Below are 20,527 nucleotides of genomic sequence, written 5' to 3'. Positions count from 1 at the left end.
ATCAAGTCCTCCTTCAGAACACATTCAGCAAACTGGGGGAAAAAATTGGTTTCCCCAACAAAATTGTTACACTTAAGATTCAAATTCGCAAGTATACACCGACACAGCTAATATATAATTTGACAGTTATGTTTTGCCTTTTAGTCAGTATACTTTCAGTAGGTTAATTGTACATTACTTATACTCTCATACTTACTTTCAAGGCAAAGACCCCACAAGAAGTAACATCTTGTTGGCAAGGTACCACACACCCATCTGGAGATATTACACCACTTCTCTCTTAGGAATGATCTGCACATATATGTTAATAAAAGTACAACATTTTGAAACACTTTCTGGATTACAATATAGAGATTAATAACAGAGGGGAATCTGAGAATACAGGGATTCCAGCAGGGTGTGAGTTGAAGTAGTCAAATCTGGAGCTGACAAAGCTCTGATTTAGCATATTGGGGGATGGTGTGTAGTGTGGAGGAAGAAGCAGAGCATTCAGGTTAGGGCAGGAATGTAAATGACGTGATCATCTCGGATTATCTAACATCTGAGAATGGGCAGGCATTCCCTCGAATGAAGAGCATCTTTGTCTGGCTGATTATGTGCTGTCATCCAGGTGGAAATGTCACCTGCATATCTGATGTAGGACAAGAGATAAGTTGAGTGTCCTGTGAATATGTATACAGTGCCTTGCGAAAGTATTCGGCCCCCTTGAACTTTGCGACCTTTTGCCACATTTCAGGCTTCAAACATAAAGATATAAAACTGTATTTTTTTGTGAAGAACAACAACAAGTGGGACACAATCATGAAGTGGAACGATATTTATTGGATATTTCAAACTTTTTTAACAAATCAAAAACTGAAAAATTGGGCGTGCAAAATTAAAATTAGACAAAAAAACTGAAAACTTGAGCATGCATAACTATTCACCCCCCCAAAGTTAATACTTTGTAGAGCCACCTTTTGCAGCAATTACAGCTGCAAGTCTCTTGGGGTGTGTCTCTATAAGCTTGGCACATCTAGCCACTGGGATTTTTGCCCATTATTCAAGGCAAAACTGCTCCAGCTCCTTCAAGTTGGATGGGTTCCACAATCTTTAAGCAATCTTTAAGTCATACCACAGATTCTTAAATGGATTGAGGTCTGGGCTTTGACTAGGCCATTCCACGATATTTAAATGTTTCCCCTTAAACCACTCGAGTGTTGCTTTAGCAGTATGCTTAGGGTCATTGTCCTGCTGGAAAGTGAACCTCTGTCCCAGTCTCAAATCTCTGGAAGACTGAAACAGGATTCCCTCAAGAATTTCCCTGTATTAAGCACCATCCATCATTCCTTCAATTCTGACCAGTCCCTGCCGATGAAAAACATCCCCTCAGCATGATGCTGCCACCACCATGCTTCACTGTGGGGATGAGAGGTGTTGGGTTTGCACCAGACATAGTGTTTTCTTTGATGACCCAAAATCTCGATTTTAGTCTCATCTGACCAGAGTACCTTCTTCCATATGTTTGGGGAGTCTCCCACATGCCTTTTGGCAAACACCAAACATGTTTGCTTATTTTTTTCTGGCCACTCTTCCGTTAAGCCCAGCTCTGTGGAGTGTATGACCAAAAGTAGTCCTATGGACAGATACTCCAATCTTCGCTGTGGAGCTTATTTTTAGTCTCTTCGCTGCCTCTCTGATTAATGCACTCCTTGCCCGGTATGTGAGTTTTGGTGGGCGGCCCTCTCTTGGCAGATTTGTTGTGGTGCCATATTCTTTCCATTTTTAAATAATAGTGCTCCGTGGGATGTTCAAAGTTTCTGATATTTTTTTATAACCCAACCCTGATCTGTACCTCTCTACAACTTTGTCTCTGACCTGTTTGGAGAGCTCCTTGGTCATCATAGTGCCGCTTGCTTGGTGGTGTTGCAGACTCTGGGGCCTTGCAGAACAGGTGTATATATACACTGAGATCATGTGACAGATCATGTGACACTTAGTTAGTTAAATAAAGTCCACCCGTTTGCAATCTATGTGACTTCTGAAGGTAATTAGCTGCACCAGATATTATTTAGGGGCTTCATTGCAAAAGGGGTGAATACATATGCATGCACCACTTTCCGTTTTTTATTTTTTATTTGATTTTTTCATTTCACTTCACCAGTTTGGACTATTTTGTATATGTTCATTACATGAAATCCAAATAAAAATCAATTTAAATTACAGGTTGCAATGCAACAAAATAGGGAAAAAGTCAAGGGGGGGAACACATTTATATATATATATCTTGATATATTTTTTTACATTTTATTTTCAATTATTATTATCATTATTGTGTTTTGTAGATGAGGGGTGGGGGGAGGTTGATGGGGATAGTGGAGGTGCTGGGGGGTTCCTATTTAGGGCGAAGGGACCTATTGGGGAGGAGATTCTTCGTGGAGGCACATTCAGTCATAGTTTTGTTTATTATAATATTATACATTTATTTATATTTTACTTTTCAAAAAATTCTTATAACAGTTTACTGTAACTATGGATATATGCAAGAAAATGGCCTTGCATATAAATGGCCTTGTCGAGTTATGGATGAAACTGACGCATTTTCAGCCTGAATGCAGGATGTTTTATTTACGAGCCGGTCCACGGCGGACACCAGTGTATTTCCGGCTGTGCACATAGAAGTCGGACGTAAAATGAAAAACGATGTAAAACGAGTAGCCTAATACTGCCATCTTGCTGCTGGTTGGGCTACTATTATTACTGATTTATAAACAATCTATAGTCCATAAACTACTTATGAATTCTTTGTCTTTGTAACCAAACAATATAACGGTAAAAGTTTAAAACTATATAAAAACGTGATGCCATTCTGCATCCATAGCTTCTTCCAGTTACGAATTTGAGAGTAACGTTAGTAGGCTGGGCTACATTTATCCAGCCCTACAGCAAACCAAGTGGTGGGTTTTTCGGCGAATACATAAATTTAGGATTGTGCCTTTATTGTGACAGACCGTTTCATGGTGATCGGGGATAAATAGCATAGTAACCTATAGTTGGTGTGGGGTCTAGTTCACCATGTGCTCATGGCAACACTGTATCAATTATGCAAACTTCAAAATAAAGGGTACTCACGCAGGTTTAACAAGCGGACCTGACACGTCGAGTGTGTCTAGGAGCACTGACTGAGCGTAACCACGATGGTAAGCAAGTTATTCCAGTGAAAATCGTTGTTATGTACAATAGTTGGGTCATAGTTAGATGTAGCATCCACTATAAATACTTAGTTGAATATGTGACGTGCTTCTCTTGTTTTGTTACAGGCAAAGTTCCTGACTCAAGACCAAATAAATGGTAAGACGCGTTAGACTGTGTGCACATATTGCGCACGCTATGTTGAATTGGATAAAGGTGATCATTTTAGGCGAGTATGACACAAGGCAGGATTGTTTATCACATGTCAAAATAATCGTGGGTATTCATTTAATTTAATTCCTGGTATGCACAACCTGTTTATTAATCGTTTTGTTTTGCGTTACTGTCTGAGAATGTCCACTATCTTGATGATTGCAGTTTGGATAGTCTCTGATCTATACTCAAGAAATTGGCGAATAAAATGAAAACTACTACAAATTCACAGAAGTCTACATTCCAGGAATACTTCTTATTGCTGGATGTTGATAAGAACAGACTTTTATTCCACGTAATTTTCCGTGTGCCTGCCACAACACAATGCACCACATTTGTGTCAACGTTCCTGTTGAGAAGACACACACAATGCATCACTTATATCACCAGTCTTTTGATAGTTTCTTCTTTTGTTGTCAAATGTAGGTCATAAAACTGTTCAACAATATTTTGAATAGGATATTACAGACTGTGGAGGACTAGTTTGTATACCAATATATAGCCTACTAATATACAATACTATGTCAGATTGGTGCTATCATGCATCATATATGCACCTAGCCCAAGATGTACTCTTAAGGTTCCTAATGTTACCTTTAGGTCCATGGACATGTTATTTTCAGAGGTAGACTGACTCTGGCACACAAACAGCCAAATACTCCATCTAAACGTGAATTGATTCTTGTTTGCAATACGGTTCTAGAAACATCTCACATTAAAATAATTTCACAAATGCAAAATACACACTTAGTGTTTTAACCAGCTTCATCACAGTTGCAGCCAACAGTATTTTTCAGTGACAACACAATTCTGGCGGCCTACTTCCTTTACACACAGGTGTTCCGAGCATGCTAGATAGCTAGTTAGCACAGGTGGTCCCTCTGTCTTCATGTATTCATGTTACATGCCCTGTAACATGAATATATGGCCGTGTGGGAACACTAACCCTAACCTTATTTATAAAGGTGTGTATCAATTTCACTTTATTAAAAAACAAACATGTTTTCAAATCAAATCAAATATATTTATATAGCCCTTCGTACATCAGCTGATATCTCAAAGTGCTGTACAGAAACCCAGCCTAAAACCCCAAACAGCAAGCAATGCAGGTGTAGAAGCACGGTGGCTAGGAAAAACTCCCTAGAAAGTCCAAAACCTAGGAAGAAACCTAGAGAGGAACCAGGGTGGCCAGTCCTCTTCTGGCTGTGCCGGGTGGAGATTATAACAGAACATGGCCAAGATGTTTTGCTGATAAGCTGACAAGGTACAAATCTGTCGTTCTGCCCCTGAACAGGCAGTTAACCCACTGTTCCTAGGCCGTCATTGAAAATAAGAATTTGTTCTTAACTGACTTGCCTGGTTAAATAAAGGTAAAATAAAAAAAATATATATGAAAGATAAAGTCCTTATACTTCCGAAACCATACCGCAAGCGATTCGTGTTAATGTTCAGACCCAGACTTGGGGCTCTTAACAAAACTCCCCTGTACAGAAGACGTCTTCATCCAATGACTCTTATGTATAATGTAATGGAACTGAGAGTCATGATCAAGGGCTAGTTAGTATACAGTGCACCATGAAACCCATATATATTTCTATGGCCCTTCTCTTTGCCTTTCAGTAGGCAGCCTGTGCTCTCCTCTGTGTGATTGAAGCAGATCCTGACAGCTGTAATCCCTCATCAAAGATTAATGAGCGGTGACTGCAGATACTACCTCGATTAAGACTGACCTGTATCTCCCATTGAAGAGTATAATGCTCTAGTTCAGTTTAAGCCAGCAGATCCAATTTGCTTGCTTACAACTGCGCTAAGGTTGGACAGGCTTCCTGTGTAGATTAAGACAAACTATGGCTCGGAATACATACCTCATTCCAGGGATGAGAACTGCGTTGTACTCTGCATTGTCCCATTATCACAACTGTTACACAGAGAAGATTGAACAACTGTTATCTGCTAGCTAGCATGAACCAGGAAGCTTGGGGATCTGTTGGCTAGTTCAGTCTGAGATGAACAGGCCTTATTCTTAACACAGTGAGTTTAACAGCATGCCTTGCCCTTAACTGCACACACAACTAACATCAACAACATGTATGATAGTCAATTTCTCTTTAACCCTCAACCATGAAAGACAACTTCCCTTCCAGTCTTTTTAAGAAACATTTGTGTGTTGGAAATGCCTAACCACTTGTGTAATCTATTTGCATACACTCCAAACAGACATACATACCCCACCAGACACGCCACTATGGGTTTCATCACGGTACCCAAACCAAAAACAGATTTAACTTTCTTTTTGTTAAACAGATAAACATATTCTATCACAGCGCCTCTCCTTTTTCTAAATATTTAATTTAACTGTACATAAGAATATGAATCTGTACAGTGACCTCCAAAACTATTGGGACAGTGACACATTTTTTGTTGTTTTGGCTCTACCCCAGCATTTGAAATGTACAATGACTATGGGTTTGGACTGTCAAGTGCAATTTGAGGGTATTTTCATCCGTATAGGTTGAACCGTTTTGAAATTACAGCACTTTTTGTACGTAGTCCCTTCATTTTAGGGGACCAAAAGTATTGGGACAAATTCACTTATATGTGTGTTAAAGTAGTAAAATGTTAAGTATTTGATCCCTTATTCATAGCACTGTCACGATCATTATAAGGAGTGGACCAAGAAGCAGCTTGGTATGTTTCCATCCTTTATTTTTTGGAATAGAATAAAACGAACAAACGAAACGTGACGCTAATCTAATGCTCACAGGCAACTATACATAGACAAGATCCCGCAAAGTACAATGGGAAAATTGCTATCTAAATATGATCCCCAATCAGAGACAACGATAAACAGCTGCCTCTGATTGGGAACCATACTAGGCCAACATAGAAATATAATTCACCTAGATGACCCACCCTTAAATCACACCCGACCTAACATAGAGAATAAAAGCTCTCTATGCTCAGGGCGTGACAAGCACCGCAATAACTACATCAAGCCTGTGACTTTACACATTTGTTTGTTGCATTTGCTGTTTGTTTTGGTCGCGTTTCAGATGATTTTGTGCCCAATAGAAATTAATGGTAAATAATGTATTGTGTCATTTTGGAGTCACTTTTATTGTAAATAACAATAGAATATGTTTCTAAAGAACTAAACAATAGTTCTTATAGCCTTTATCCGTACCCTTATCCTACTCCTCCTCTGTTCCTCTGGTGATGTAGAGGTATATCCAGGCCCTGCAGCACCTAGCTCCACTCCCATTCTCCAGGCTCTCTCATTTGTTGACTTCTGTAACCGTAAAAGCCTTGGTTTCAGTTTCATGCAAGTTAACATTAGAAGCCTCCTCCCTACGTTTGTTTTATTCACTGCTTTAGCACACTCTGCCAACCCAGATGTCCTAGCCATGTCTGAATCCTGGCTTTAAGAAGGCCACTAAAAATCCAGAAATGTCCATCCCTAACAATAACATTTTCTGACAAGATAGAACTGCCAAAGGGGGCAGAGTTGCAATCTACTGCAGAGTTCTGTCATACTATCCAGGTCTGTGCCCAAACAATACGAGCTTCTACTTTCCAGAACAAGTCTCTCACCGTTGCCGCAAGCTATCGACCACCTTCAGCCCCCAGCTGTGCCCTGGACACCATATATGAATTGATTGCCTCCCACCTATCTTCATGTTCGCACTGTTAGGTGACCTAAACTGGGACATGCTTAACACCCCGGCCGTCCTACAATCTAAGCTAGATGCCCTCAATCTCACACAAAATTATCAATGAACCTACCAGGTACAACCCCAAATCCTTAAACACCGGCACCCTCATAGATATCATCCTGACCAACTTGCCCTCCAAATACACCTCTGCTGTCTTCAACCACGATCTCAGTGATCACTGCCTCATTGCCTGTGTCCGTAATGGGTCTGCGGTCAAACGACAACCCCTCATCACTGTCAAACGCTCCCTAAAACACTTCAGCGAGCAGGCCTTTCTTATCGACCTGGCCCGGGTATCCTGGAAGGATATTGACCTCATTCCATCAGTAGAGGATGCCTGGTTATTCTTTAAAAGTGCCTTCCTCACCATCTTAAATAAGCATGCCCCATTCAAAAAATGTAGAACCAGGAACAGATATAGCCCTTGGTTCACTCCAGACCTGACTGCCCTTGACCAGCACAAAAACATCCTGCGTTAGCATCAAATAGCCCCCGCGATATGCAACTTTTCATGGAAGTTAGTAACCAATATACACAGGCAGTTAGGAAATCAAAGGATAGCTTTTTCAAACAGAAATTTGCATCCTGTAGCACAAACTCCAAAACGTTCTGGTACACTGTAAAGCCAATCGAGAATAAGAGCACCTCCTCCCAGCTGCCCACTGCACTGAGGCTAGGAAACACTCGATATCACCCCCGATAAATCCACAATAATTGAGAATTTCAATAAGCATTTTTCTACGTCTGGCCATGCTTTCCACCTGGCTACCCCTACCCCGATCAACAGCCCTGCACCCCCCACATTAACTTGCCCAAGCCTCCCCATTTCTCCTTCACCCAAATCCAGACAGCTGATGTTCTGAAAGAGCTGCAAAATCTGGACCCCAACAAATCAGCTGGGCTAGACAATCTGGACCCTCTCTTTCTAAAATTATCTGCCACAATTGTTGCAACCCCTATGCAACCTCTCTTTCTTATCGTCTGAGATCCCTAAAGATTGAGAAGCTGCTGTGGTCATCCCCCTATTCAAAGGGGGAGACACTCTAGACCTAAACTGTTACAGACCTATATCTATCCTACCCTGCCTTTCTAAAGTCTTCAAAAGCCAAGTTAACAAACAGATCATCGACCATTTTGAATGTCACCGTACCTTCTCCGCTATGCATGTCACGTCTGCTCCCACTCTTCCCTTCTCCTGGCGCTTGAGGGCGCCAGATTACCCTGCATCACGCACTCCTGCCATCCATCACGCACACCTGCCGTCCCTCGTCACTCGCATCAGCATTATTGGACTCACCTGGACTCACTTATCACATGTTCTTTTCCTCCCCTATACTTGTCTGTTCCCTTGCTCTGTTCCCTGCTGCTGCATTGTATTGTTTTTGTCTTTTGAATTTGTTTCTGATGCTGTTCCGGTCTCGTCTCTGTCCGTTATAATTAAATGTTTTACTCCCCATACCTGCTTCGTCTCTCCAGTGTCATTCCTTGTGACAATGCAATCTGGTTTCCAAGCTGGTCATGGGTGCACCTCAGCCACGCTCAAGGTCCTAAACAATATCATAACCGCCATCGATAAAAGACAATACTGTGCAGCCATATTCATCGACCTGGCCAAGGCTTTCAACACTGTCAATCACTACATTTTATCGTCTGACACAATAGCCTTGGTTTCTCAAATGACTGCCTCGCCTGGTTCACCAACTACTTCTCAGACAGAGTTCAGTGTGTCAAATCGGAGGCCCTGTTGTCCGGACCTCTGGCAGTCTCTATGGGGGTGCCACAGGGTTCAATTCTCGGCCCGACTCTTTTCTCTGTATACATCAATGATGTCGCTCTTGCTGCTGGTGATTCTCTGATCCACCTCTACGCAGACGACACCATTCTGTATACTTCTGGCAACTCTCCTTCCGTGGCCTCCAACTGCTCTTAAATGCAAGTAAAACTAAATTCATGCTCTTCAACCGATCGCTGCCCGCACCTGCCAGCCCATCACTACTCTGCACGGTTCTGACCTGGTATTTGTAGTTGTCCACATATTCTTAGGTGTCTGGTTAGACTGTAAACTCTCCTTCCAGACTCACATTAAACATCTCCAATCCAAAATCAATCTAGAATCGGCTACCTATTTCGCAAACAAAGCATCCTTCACTCATGCTGCCAAACATACCCTAGTAAAACTTACTATCCTACCGATCCTTGACTTTGGCGATGTCATTTACAAAATAGCCTCCAACACTCTACTCAGCAAATTGAATGCAGTCTATCACAGTGCCACCCGTTTTGTCACCAAAGCCCCATATACTACCCACCACTGCGACCTGTATGCTCTTCGCTTCATATTCGTCGCCAAACGCACTGGCTCCAGGCATCTATAAGTCTTTGCTAGGTAAAGCCCTGCCTTATCTCAGCTCACTGGTCACCATAGCAGCACCCACCCGTAGCACACGCTCCAGCAGATATATTTCACTGGTCAGCCCCAAAGCCAATTCCTCCTTTGGCCTCCTTTCCTTCCAGTTCTCTGCTGCCAATGACTGGAACGTATTGCAAAAATCACTGAAGCTGGAGTCTCATGTCTCCCTAACTAACTTTAAGCACTAGCTGTCAGAGCAGCTCACTGCACCTATACATAGCCCATCTGCAAATAGGCTGTCCAACTACCTCATCCCCATATTATTATTGTTTTTGCTCCTTTGCACCCCAGTATCTCTACTTGCACATTCATCTTCTGCACATCTATCACTCCAGTGTGTAATTGCTAAATTGTAATTACTTCGCCACTACGGCCTATTTATTGCCTTACCTCCCTAATCTTACCTCATTTGCACACACTGTATATAGACTTTTCTATTGCATTATTGACTGTACGTTTGTTTATTCCATGTGTAACTCTGTGTTGTTGTCTGTGTCGCACTGCTTTGCTTTATCTTGGCCAGGTCGCAGTTGTTCTCAACCTGGTTAAATAAAAGGTGAAATATATATTTTTTAATTAAATCAATTAAAAACTTCTACATTAATGTGGATGTTATGCTACCATGATTACGAATAATACTGAATGGATCGTGAATAATGATGAATGAGAAAGGGGTTGATATTTGTACATCTGTAACTTTCTCACTCATCATTATTCACGATTCATTAAGGATTATCCGTAATCATGGTAGAATCCACATTAGTGTAAAAGTATTTAGAAACATATTCTATTCTTATTTACAATAAAAGTGACTCCAGAATAACACAATACATTATTTACCATTAATTTCTATTGGGCACAAAATCATCTGAAACACAACCAAAATGACACAATATATTATTTACCATTAATTCCTCAATATTAGAAAGGTGTTCTTAATGTATAACTTCTATTTTTTATTTAAAATGTAATATACTATCTTAGTTTGTTATTGTCTATAACTGGTCTGTACTTACAGTGCATTTGGAAAGTATTCAGACACCTAGACTTTTTCCACATTTTGTTACATTACATCCTTATTCTAAAATGAATGAAATTATTTGTTTTCTTCATTAATCTATACACAATACCCCATAATGACAAAGTGAAAAAAGTTTAGACATTTTTGCTAATTATTAAAAATAAAAACAGAAATACCTTACTTAAAATGAGTTTTCAGACCCTTTGCTATGAGACTTGAAATTGAGCTCCGGTGCATTCTGTTTCCATTGATCATCCTTGAAATGTATCTACAACTTGATTGGAGTCCACCTGTGGTATTTTCAATTGATTGAACATGATTTGGAAAGTGACACACCTGTCTATATAAGGCCCCACAGTTGACTGCATTTCAGAGCAAAAACCAAGCCATGAGGTTGAAGGAATTGTTTGTAGAACTCTGAGACAGGATTGTGTTGAGGCACAGATCTGGGGAAGGCTACCAACAAAATTCTGCAGCATTTAAGGTCCCCAAGAACACAGTGGCCTCCATCATTAAGTGGAAGAAGTTTGGAACCACCAACTCTTCCTAGAGCTGTCCACCTGGCCTAACTGAGCAATCGGGGGAGAAGGGCCTTGGTCAGGGAGGTGATCAAGAACCTGAAGGTCACTCTGACAGAGCTCCAGAGTTCCTCTGTGGAGATGGGAGAACCTTTTTGAAGGACAACCATCTCTGCGGCACTCCACAAATCAGGCTTTTATGGTAGAGTGGCCAGACGGAAGCCACTCCTCAGTAAAGGGCACATTGCAGCCCGCTTGGAGTTTGCCAAAAGGCAGCTAAATGACACTCAGACCATGAGAAGGAATATTAAAATCGAATAAAATTGTATTTGTCACATACGCAGAATAAAACAGGTGTAGACCTTACCGTGAAATGCTTACTTACAAGCCCTTAACCAACAGTTCAAGAAATAGAGTTAATAAAATATTTACTAAATAAACTAAAGTGAAACAAAATCAAATTAATCAAAAAGTTACACAAGAAATGTACATAATAACGAGGCTATATACAAGGGGTACTGGTACCAAGTCAATGTGCGGGGGTACAGGTTAGTCAAGGTAATTTGTAAAGTCACTATGCATAGATAATAAACAGCGTGTAGCAGCAGTGTAAAACCAAGGGGGGGATCAATGTAAATAGTCTGGGTGGCCATTTGGTTAGTTGTTCAGCCGTCTTATGGCTTGGGGGTAGAAGCTGTTGAGAAGCCTTTTGGTCTTAGACCTGGCACTCCGGTACCGCTTGCCGTGCGGTAACAGAGAACAGTCTATGACTTGGGTGAATGGAGTCTTTGACAATTTTTTGGGGCCTTCTTCTGACACCGCCTAGTATATAGGTCCTGGATGTCAGGAAGCGTGGCCCCAGTGATGTACTGGGCCGTACCCACAACCCTCTGTAGCGCCTTACGGTCAGATGCCGAGCAATTACCATACCAGGCAGTGATGCAACCGGTCAGGATGCTCTCGATGATGCAGCTGTAGAACTTTGAGGATCTAGGGACTCATACCAAATCTTTTCAGTCTCCTGAGGTGGAACATGTGTCGTCTTGCCCTCTTCACAACTGTCTTGGTGTGTTTGGACCATGATAGTTTGTTGGTGATGTGGACACCAAGGAACTTGAAACTCTCAAACCGCTCCACTTCAGTCCCGTTGATGTTAATGGGGGCATGTTCGGCCTTGCTTTTCCTATTGTCCACAATCAGCTCCTTTGTCTTGCTCACATTGAGAGAGAGGTTGTTGTCCTGGCACCCCACTGTATAGGCTGTCTCATCGTTATTGGTGATCAGGCCTACCACTGTTGTCATCAGCAATGAGCAGTAGCTAATCATGATCTTAATAAACTAAACAAAACCTATTGAATTAGAGGGATTAGAATGCTCTTGAAACCTCTGACCATGTAAATTTGACAGGTAAACTCATGGGTACACAAAACATGTCTGACAGTCCATCTATTATGTCATAATTGACCTGTATGGGGATGTCTGTTCTATTCATTCTATTTCTATGGTTTGACCTCCGGGGAATAGCCATTAGAAGCATACATAGACCTACCTAGAAGAGCTGAGGAAATGTGACAACCTCTTCTTTCTCACAGAATTCAAGGAATGCTTTTCACTCTATGACAAGAAGCACAAGGGTAAAATTGAGGCCAAGGACCTGATTATAGTCATGCGCTGCCTGGGGGTCAGCCCCACTTTCATTGAGGTGGACAGACACCTGCAAATCTCCAAGATTGGTACGCATGTCTGTCTGTCTGTCTGTCTGTCTGTCTGTCTGTCTGTCTGTCTGTCTGTCTGCCCGCCTGCATGTACAGTGCCTTGCGAAAGTATTCGGCCCCCTTGAACTTTGCGACCTTTTGCCACATTTCAGGCTTCAAACATAAAGATATAAAACTGTATTTTTTGGTGAAGAATCAACAACAAGTGGGACACAATCATGAAGTGGAACGACATTTATTGGATATTTCAAAAAAATTGAACTAATCAAAAATGGAAAAATTGGGCATGCAAAATTATTCAGCCCCCTTAAGTTAATACTTTGTAGCGCCACCTTTTGCTGCGATTACAGCTGTAAGTCGCTTGGGGTATGTCTCTATCAGTTTTGCACATCGAGAGACTGAATTTTTTTCCCATTCCTCCTTGCAAAACAGCTTGAGCTCAGTGAGGTTGGATGGAGAGCATTTGTGAACAGCAAAAAAGTTTGAAATATCCAATAAATGTTGTTCCACTTCATGATTGTGTCCCACTTGTTGTTGATTCTTCACAAAAAAATACAGTTTTATATCTTTATGTTTGAAGCCTGAAATGTGGCAAAAGGTCGCAAAGTTCAAGGGGGCCGAATACTTTCGCAAGGCACTGTATGTCTTTCAATGTTAAACAATCCCTTTCAATAAATCAACTTTCTAATCAACCAATCATTTGATCGATCATTCAATCAATCACTCTCCCTCCATAAAACTAGATAAGTGTGGAGAGCTGGACTTCTCCACCTTCCTGACTATGATGCACCAGCAGATCCAGCAGGAGGACCCCAGAGCAGAGATTCTGGAGGCCATGAGGATGACGGACAAGCAGAAGAAGGGCTACATCCTGTCCTCGGAGCTCCGGGCCAAGCTCACCGGGCTGGGAGAGAAGCTCACTGATAAAGAAGGTAAGGGTCATAAAACACACATGCCACATGTATACGAGAGAGTTGTAGAGTGTATGTGCATTGTGTTTGTTTGTTCAAACCACGCACATCCAGAATCATGGGTGTGCATTATTGTACCAACTTAACATTTCTATGGTAGTAAATGTAATTGAATTACTTTGTTACTTTATTACACCAATACTGTATATTCTGTATGAACACTTGAAAAGCACACTACTGTACCAGTCAAAAGTGTGGGCACACCTACTCATTCCAGGATTTTCTAAATTGTAGAATAATAGTGGAGACATCAAACTATGAAATGACACATGGAATCATGTAGTAACAAATCAAAATATATTTTATATTTGAGGTTCTTCAAAGTAGCCACCCTTTGCCTTGACAGCTGTGTGTGGTGTGTGTAATGCTCGAAGAGTGATGGGAGTGGAGTCAGGCGCAGAGAGCAGAGGATTAGGGAAAAACGCTTTAATGTCCAACAAAATAGCGTACAACGGGTGACGCCGAACACAGGCGTAATACACTCTATCCAAGTACAAACTGGTACCTCACCGGACAGCGAAAAAACCCAACAATAATAATGAACACCTCTTGACATCACAGCAACAAGCCCGCACAAAACACAGGCGGGCTAACCAAACTTAAATAACCCCAACAAGGAACAGGTGAAACCAATTAGACAAAACCAAACCAAAAGGGGGAAAAAAGGGATCGGTGGCAGCTAGTATACCGGCAACGACGACCGCCAAGCTCCACCCGAACGGGAAGGGGAAGCCACCTTCGGTGATATTCGTGACAGTGTGCCTTGTTTAAAAGTTAATTTGTGGAATTTATTTCCTTCTTAATGCGTTTGAGCCAATCAGTTGTCTTGTGACGAGGAAGGGGTGATATACAGAAGATAGCCCTATTTGGTAAAAGACCAAGTCCATATTATGGCAAGAACAGCTCAAAGAGAAACGACAGTTCATCACTACTTTAAGACATGAAGGTCAGTCAATCCGGAAAATTAAGAACTTTTAAACTTTCTTCAAGTGCAGTCGCAAAAACCATCAAGCACTATGATGAAACTGGTTCTCATGAGGACCGCCACAGGAAAGGAAGACCCAGAGTTACCTCTGCTGCAGGGGATAAGTTCATTAGAGTTACCAGCCTCAGAAATTGCAGCCCAAACAAATGCTTCACAGAGTTCAAGTAACAGACACCTCTCAGGCCTTCATGGTCAAATTGCTGCAAAGAAACCACTACTATATCACTCTAATAAGAAGAAGAGACTTGCTTGGGCCAAGAAACACAAGCAATGGACATTAGACCGGTGGAAATCTGTCCTTTGGTCTGATGAGTCCAAATTTGAGATTTTTGGTTCCAACCGCAGAGTATGTGAACGGAGGATCTCTGCATGTGTGGTTCCCACCGTAAAACATGGAGGAGGAGGTGTGATGGTGTGAGGGTGCTTTTCTGGTTACACTGTGTAAACCTGTCATCAAGGCAAAGGGTGGCTACTTTGAAGAATCTAAAATCTGAAATATGTTTAGATTTGTTTAACACTTTTTTGATTACTACATGATTCCATGTGTGTTATTTTATAGTTTTGATGTCTTTACTATAATTCTACAATGTAGAAAATAGTAAAAATGAAGACAAACCCTTGAATGAGTTGGTGTGTCCAAACTTTTGACTGGTACTTTATGTGTGGCAGAGATTGTATGACCGATGATTGTATGATTTTATGACCAGTAGTCATAAAACGTCTTAAAATATTCAAAGACCATTGATGAAATTACTAGATTTGATGAGTTATAATTAAGTTGTGTGGGCATCATCTTCTCACTTCCCTGCAGTTGACGAGCTGCTGAAAGAGACTGGCGTGGGACCAGACGGATGTGTCCACTATGAGGAGTTTGCCAAAACAATGACCCTTCCTTCTACAAACTGCTGAGCAGCCATCAGGCCGGATATGATCATACTGTTCCACAAAAGTGCACTAATTCAAAGCATCTGCATGCTGGCTGCCCACTAACAACATGTTGAGATGAGAAGGTTTTCTTTCTTTATTAGCTTTCTAAGGTATGTGTTTCTATAGTTATTACATTTTCCTTATATTTCTATTATGTATCCCTTATTTGTATGTTGTAGGAAGCAATGGTTATGGCTGGTTGAAATGTCTGCACTTTAAATATATAACTAATACTAACTGGCATTGTTATAGCTTATCACTATTACCAAGTAATCACTAAAAAGCCTACTGACATTTTCACAAAGTAATGACATTGTTCTTATTGATATAAGAACAACTTGATTTCTTGATAATAAATGGATATATCATTTTGGGTCCAAACTTGCTGTAAAATTGTTTTTATGTAAATGTGAATAAGCTTTGTAGGTTTGGATCAAACAATCTCTCATGGAGAAAATTTGTAAACCAAAGGTAGTTTACGTGGTGTGGTTAAAAAGTGGTGTGGCAAAATGAATGTCTTTTCTGGGGCCTGGAGTTTTTCCTGATCTCATGTCCTGGTCGGGTAAAACTCTGGGTCCTATTCGTAGGCTATGACAAAATAGCATTATTATAGATAGCACAGACGAAAAGGGAAGCTATGACTATAGGGCTGGTTTTTTTCCTGTCAGGTCATGTGAATTGGAAACACTGCTGACCTAAGGTGGACCTTTCAAACTACCACAAACCTTGTTGTTATTCATTCCGAATCTGATATCAAAAGAGCCAGAGACAACAACGTCAATGGACAACATACCCTGTAGTTTAGTGAACTATTATAGCAGGGCTGAGCGCTATGCTTACAATGTCTTTAAATATTATAATATCTATACACACACAATGTTAACTCTTAAGTACCCTTTCCCTTTTTATTTATTTTTTTGAATGAAATTACACCCAAATCTAACTGCTCAGGGTCTGAAGCAAGGATATGCATATTCTTAGTACCATTTGAAAAGGACACACTTTGAAGTTTGTGTAAATGTGAAAGGAATGTAGGAGAATATAACACAATAGACCTGGTAAAAGATAATACAAAGGAAAAAAAACAACATTATTTTTACATTTTTTGTACCATCATCTTTGAAATGCAAGAGAAAGGCCATAATGCATTTTTCCAGCCCACTTGCAATTTAGATTTTGGCCACTAGATGGCAGCAGTATATGTGCAAACTTTAGACTGATCCAATAAACCATTGCATCTGTTCAAAATTTTGTATCATGACTGCCCAAATATGCCAAATTTTTTTATTAATAACTTCATGTTAAAAATTGTGCACTCTCCTCAAACAATAGCATGGTATTCTTTCACTGTAATAGCTACTGTAAATTGGACAGTGCAGTTAGATTAACAAGAATTTAAGCTTTCTGCCAATATCAGATATGTCTATGTCCTAACATTTTCTTGTTACTTACAACCTCATGCTAATCACATTAGCCTGCGTTAGTTCAACTGTCCCATGGACGGTACACCGATCAAGAAGTTTTAAGCAGTGGACTTTTACATTTTTTTAAAAGACAGGTTTCATTGTAGAAAACTATTTTAATTTTGTCACAACCGATTATTTGTTCATCTGACTGCAGTGCTCTTCTGAAATTAATTCTGTGAGCTTTATGTAAGGCAGGGTTACATTTGAAACCTACAGACGTAGAACCATTTAAAAAGTGCTTTTTGAAAGTAATTGATTTTATGAAACATAAAATTGATGAAAAATGCTGTAAGTATGAAATCAAAAACTAGCAACTATAATTGAAAGAGAAGCGTGATGAAATTATCTTTCAATAATTACACTTTTGATGTCATATACAGGAAAAAAAGATAAATATTTGACAATATCTGAATTTTTCTCACACATATATGGTTGTTCGTTGCAAGGGTTCATTTAACACTATACACCAGATTTCATGAACTAGATTCAGCTGCGGGATGATTGTTTCTTGAGTAGATGATCGGTGGTCCGGAACATAATTACAAATCATTTATAGACAGCAAATTGACCTCAAGAAGCCGAAATCAATATAATGTGAATAATTTCAAACTTCTTACATTTGTATACGATCACATTTTCTCTTTATTATGCGTGGGAATATTTGGAAATACATTTCTTAAATTAAAACCACTTGGAGCTGATTTCCTGGTTTTTAGTCCATTATGTCCATCAAATAAAAACAACAACAAAAATGCTCAGAAAACTTGGGTGTCAAAATAAAATGTGTCAGAGTTCCACCAATTAGGGAACCCTGCTTTACACAGTAGACTTTGTTACACTTTTTTTATTTTTATTAGGCAAGTCAGTTAAAAACAAATTCTTATTTACAATGACGGCATACCCTGGCCTATTGTGCACCTCCCTGTGGGACTCCCAATCCCAGCCAGATGTGATACAGCCTGGATTTGAACCAGGGACTGTAGTGACACCTCTTCACAGTGCCTTAGACCGCTGCTCCACTCGGGAGCCCGAGTGACTTTGCAACAATTTTTTAAAATGTGTAAATCATAAAAACATTAACCTTGTGTTGATGTCCTGGCCTCCATCTGGCCCACCAGATGGTTGGTTCTCTGGCACTCACTGTAGGAACTGATTGCATGTCAAATCCATATATTCAATCATTAAATCAACTACTTTCAACATTTTAATTGAAAATAATATCCCCCTTTTCATGAAGTAGATTTTATTGAATGCCACTTTTTCTGTGGTACTATATTCTAACCAAACCTGCATTACCACTTCATATCAGTAGGTGACACTATGCACTAGCTAGTTGAAAAAGACTGATGCCATGATGGCTGCCTGTCTCTGTATTTGTAAAAGGTGGTAAATTGTTTCTTTCTGCATTAGCCATTTATCTGTTATGGTTGGAGAAACGTGTTCATATTGTCTGTTTAGAATGCTCTGTGGTGGAATTTGTAGATGTTTTACTTTTAAGACTGTGACATTTTCACCACAAACATTTGTGAATAATCACCAGCAGTGGAAAAAAAATATGCCAACATTACTGGATCAACAAACTGTCTGACTAACATTTTCAATAACTTCAGAATCCCTTGTCCTTTGGTAGCAGCAACAGATCGTTTCATCTTCTTTATCCTGTGCCAAAAACATTTATTAAGAATCTAGATTTCCATCCAATTGGCGACATGTGCATATTAAAAACAATATGCACATTTTTCCCACCAGAGATGTTTCCATCAAATTGACTTGTTGCAGATAAAAGACTGTGTGATGCCATAGTGCACATAAAAAAACCTTATACAGATAAATTCCCAAATGTACTGAGTAACAAATACAAGTTGAATGGGTTTCCATTGCATTTTCAACTCTGCTGATGTTTTTCTCAAAACAAATGTGTTATATACATGTAGTGAGTGTGCTCACTCTGGTATTGGCACTTGCGCTCGAGCCAGCAGCGGCAGATACATGATGAGATTATTATGGACTAAAGAGCAAGATCATTTTTATTTGTCAAATGGCCACCAAGCATCGACGGTCATGTCACTCGAATAAAACCCTTGATAATTATTGGAACGAGCATTAAGCTCATCACCTTGAACTTTCACCACCCTGTGAAGTTGATCATAATTTATTTCATCTGTAGCCTAATAAACTGCATGCTTTCCTGGGGCGTTGTTGTGGGAGGGCCACACAACATGTAATCGCGTGACTCCAAACTTACTTCGATTTGATGGTTATTAAATAAATATTTCCTCATAAAAGCGCTTCCATCGACATTTCTCACATTATTAATTTTAAGCAACACAAAAAGATCAGACCTTGTTTAAATTATTTTGTTTTCTCGAGAAATGTCAAGTTTACTGAAAAATGATGTTTCCATAAGGCCTTTCATAGCATTTTTTAAACCGACATGTACTTTACCCACATAAAAAGGTTGGATGTATACCTGATTAGAGAGTCTAAATTATAAACATAAACTCCTGGTGGCATGATTGCATCAACCTAGTTAGCTATATAGCTAACATTATCTAAGCTACTTAAACTACATTTGTAGTTTTGTTAGCTAGCTACAGATTGGATCGTTCTAGCTCATTTTAGAGGACGACTAAACTGCTTTAATAAAGGGATACTTCAGGATTTTGCAATGTGGCCCTTTATCTACTTCCCCAGAGTCAGGTGAACTTGTGGATACCATTTTATGCTAGCAGATACCCATAGACTTCCAGGCACTGCGTTAACGCTAGTTAGCAATTGGCTTGTGAAAGTACCTCTAACTTTCTTCATACTGGACGAAGAAACATAAAAATGGTATCCACGAGTTCATCCGACTCTGGGGAAGTAGATAAAGGGCCTCCTTGCCAAAAGCCCAAAGTATCCCTTCAACACATACCTTGTTTTCCATGAAAATTTGTTTTCGCTCTATCATGAGGCAGGCACCCAGGCAGGCAGGAGAGGAGCTGGTGCAAATGTAGTTGTTGACAGCTGTGGTTGATAAGGCACTGTAGCTAAGAGACCCCTGTGACTGACAAGTGAATCCACCTGTTACATCGAGCATGGGGATTAATGTGTGAAATCCCGTGGACAGGGTTGTATTCACTATATAAAACAAATGGGCTGAAATTGGGGAAGGTACTATGTCAACTTGTCCAACAAATAACACCTGCTTTCTTTTCTGATGCTAAACATTTTTCTATGATTTCTATGACTTGAACTAAGAATATGTCTGGAAAACGCTTTTACCAGACTTTGAAAAGTACTCAGGCAAAATGCTGTTTCGCCACACGTTTTCCGGCGGCTCTGACGTAAAAATAAATGGTATCGTAGATTTCATTTGACACAACGTGATGTGTGAGATTACGAGCAGCATTAGTTCAAGTGCTTTGGACAAATCAA

At 40.2% G+C, this 20,527-nt stretch overlaps 1 protein-coding gene and 1 long non-coding RNA gene across 2 annotated transcripts in view; one reads left to right on the top strand and one right to left on the bottom strand.

Moving 5' to 3' along the window:
- LOC116356374 (uncharacterized) overlaps window positions 1–20,527 on the bottom strand; it is a 20,771-nt gene extending 244 nt beyond the window's left edge. Inside the window, exons 1-2 of the long non-coding RNA XR_004204891.1 lie at window positions 20,025–20,527; window positions 197–291 (exon numbers count right to left, since the gene is read on the bottom strand). This is a non-coding gene — a long non-coding RNA (uncharacterized LOC116356374). The remainder of the gene's footprint in view (window positions 1–196; window positions 292–20,024) is intronic.
- calml4b (calmodulin-like 4b) lies at window positions 2,894–16,025 on the top strand. The gene is made up of 5 exons (XM_020456440.2): window positions 2,894–3,179; window positions 3,300–3,330; window positions 12,639–12,779; window positions 13,505–13,693; window positions 15,529–16,025. Exons 1-5 carry the CDS (start codon window positions 3,177–3,179, stop codon window positions 15,624–15,626), a joined length of 462 nt encoding a protein of 153 aa, XP_020312029.1. The 5' UTR covers window positions 2,894–3,176; the 3' UTR covers window positions 15,627–16,025.

The sequence above is a fragment of the Oncorhynchus kisutch genome, linkage group LG22, assembly GCF_002021735.2.
Source record: "Oncorhynchus kisutch isolate 150728-3 linkage group LG22, Okis_V2, whole genome shotgun sequence".
NCBI classification, from domain to species: Eukaryota; Metazoa; Chordata; class Actinopteri; order Salmoniformes; family Salmonidae; genus Oncorhynchus; species Oncorhynchus kisutch.
Note: the sequence above shows the minus strand (reverse complement) of the source record. Positions and strands in the feature narration are given on the sequence as shown.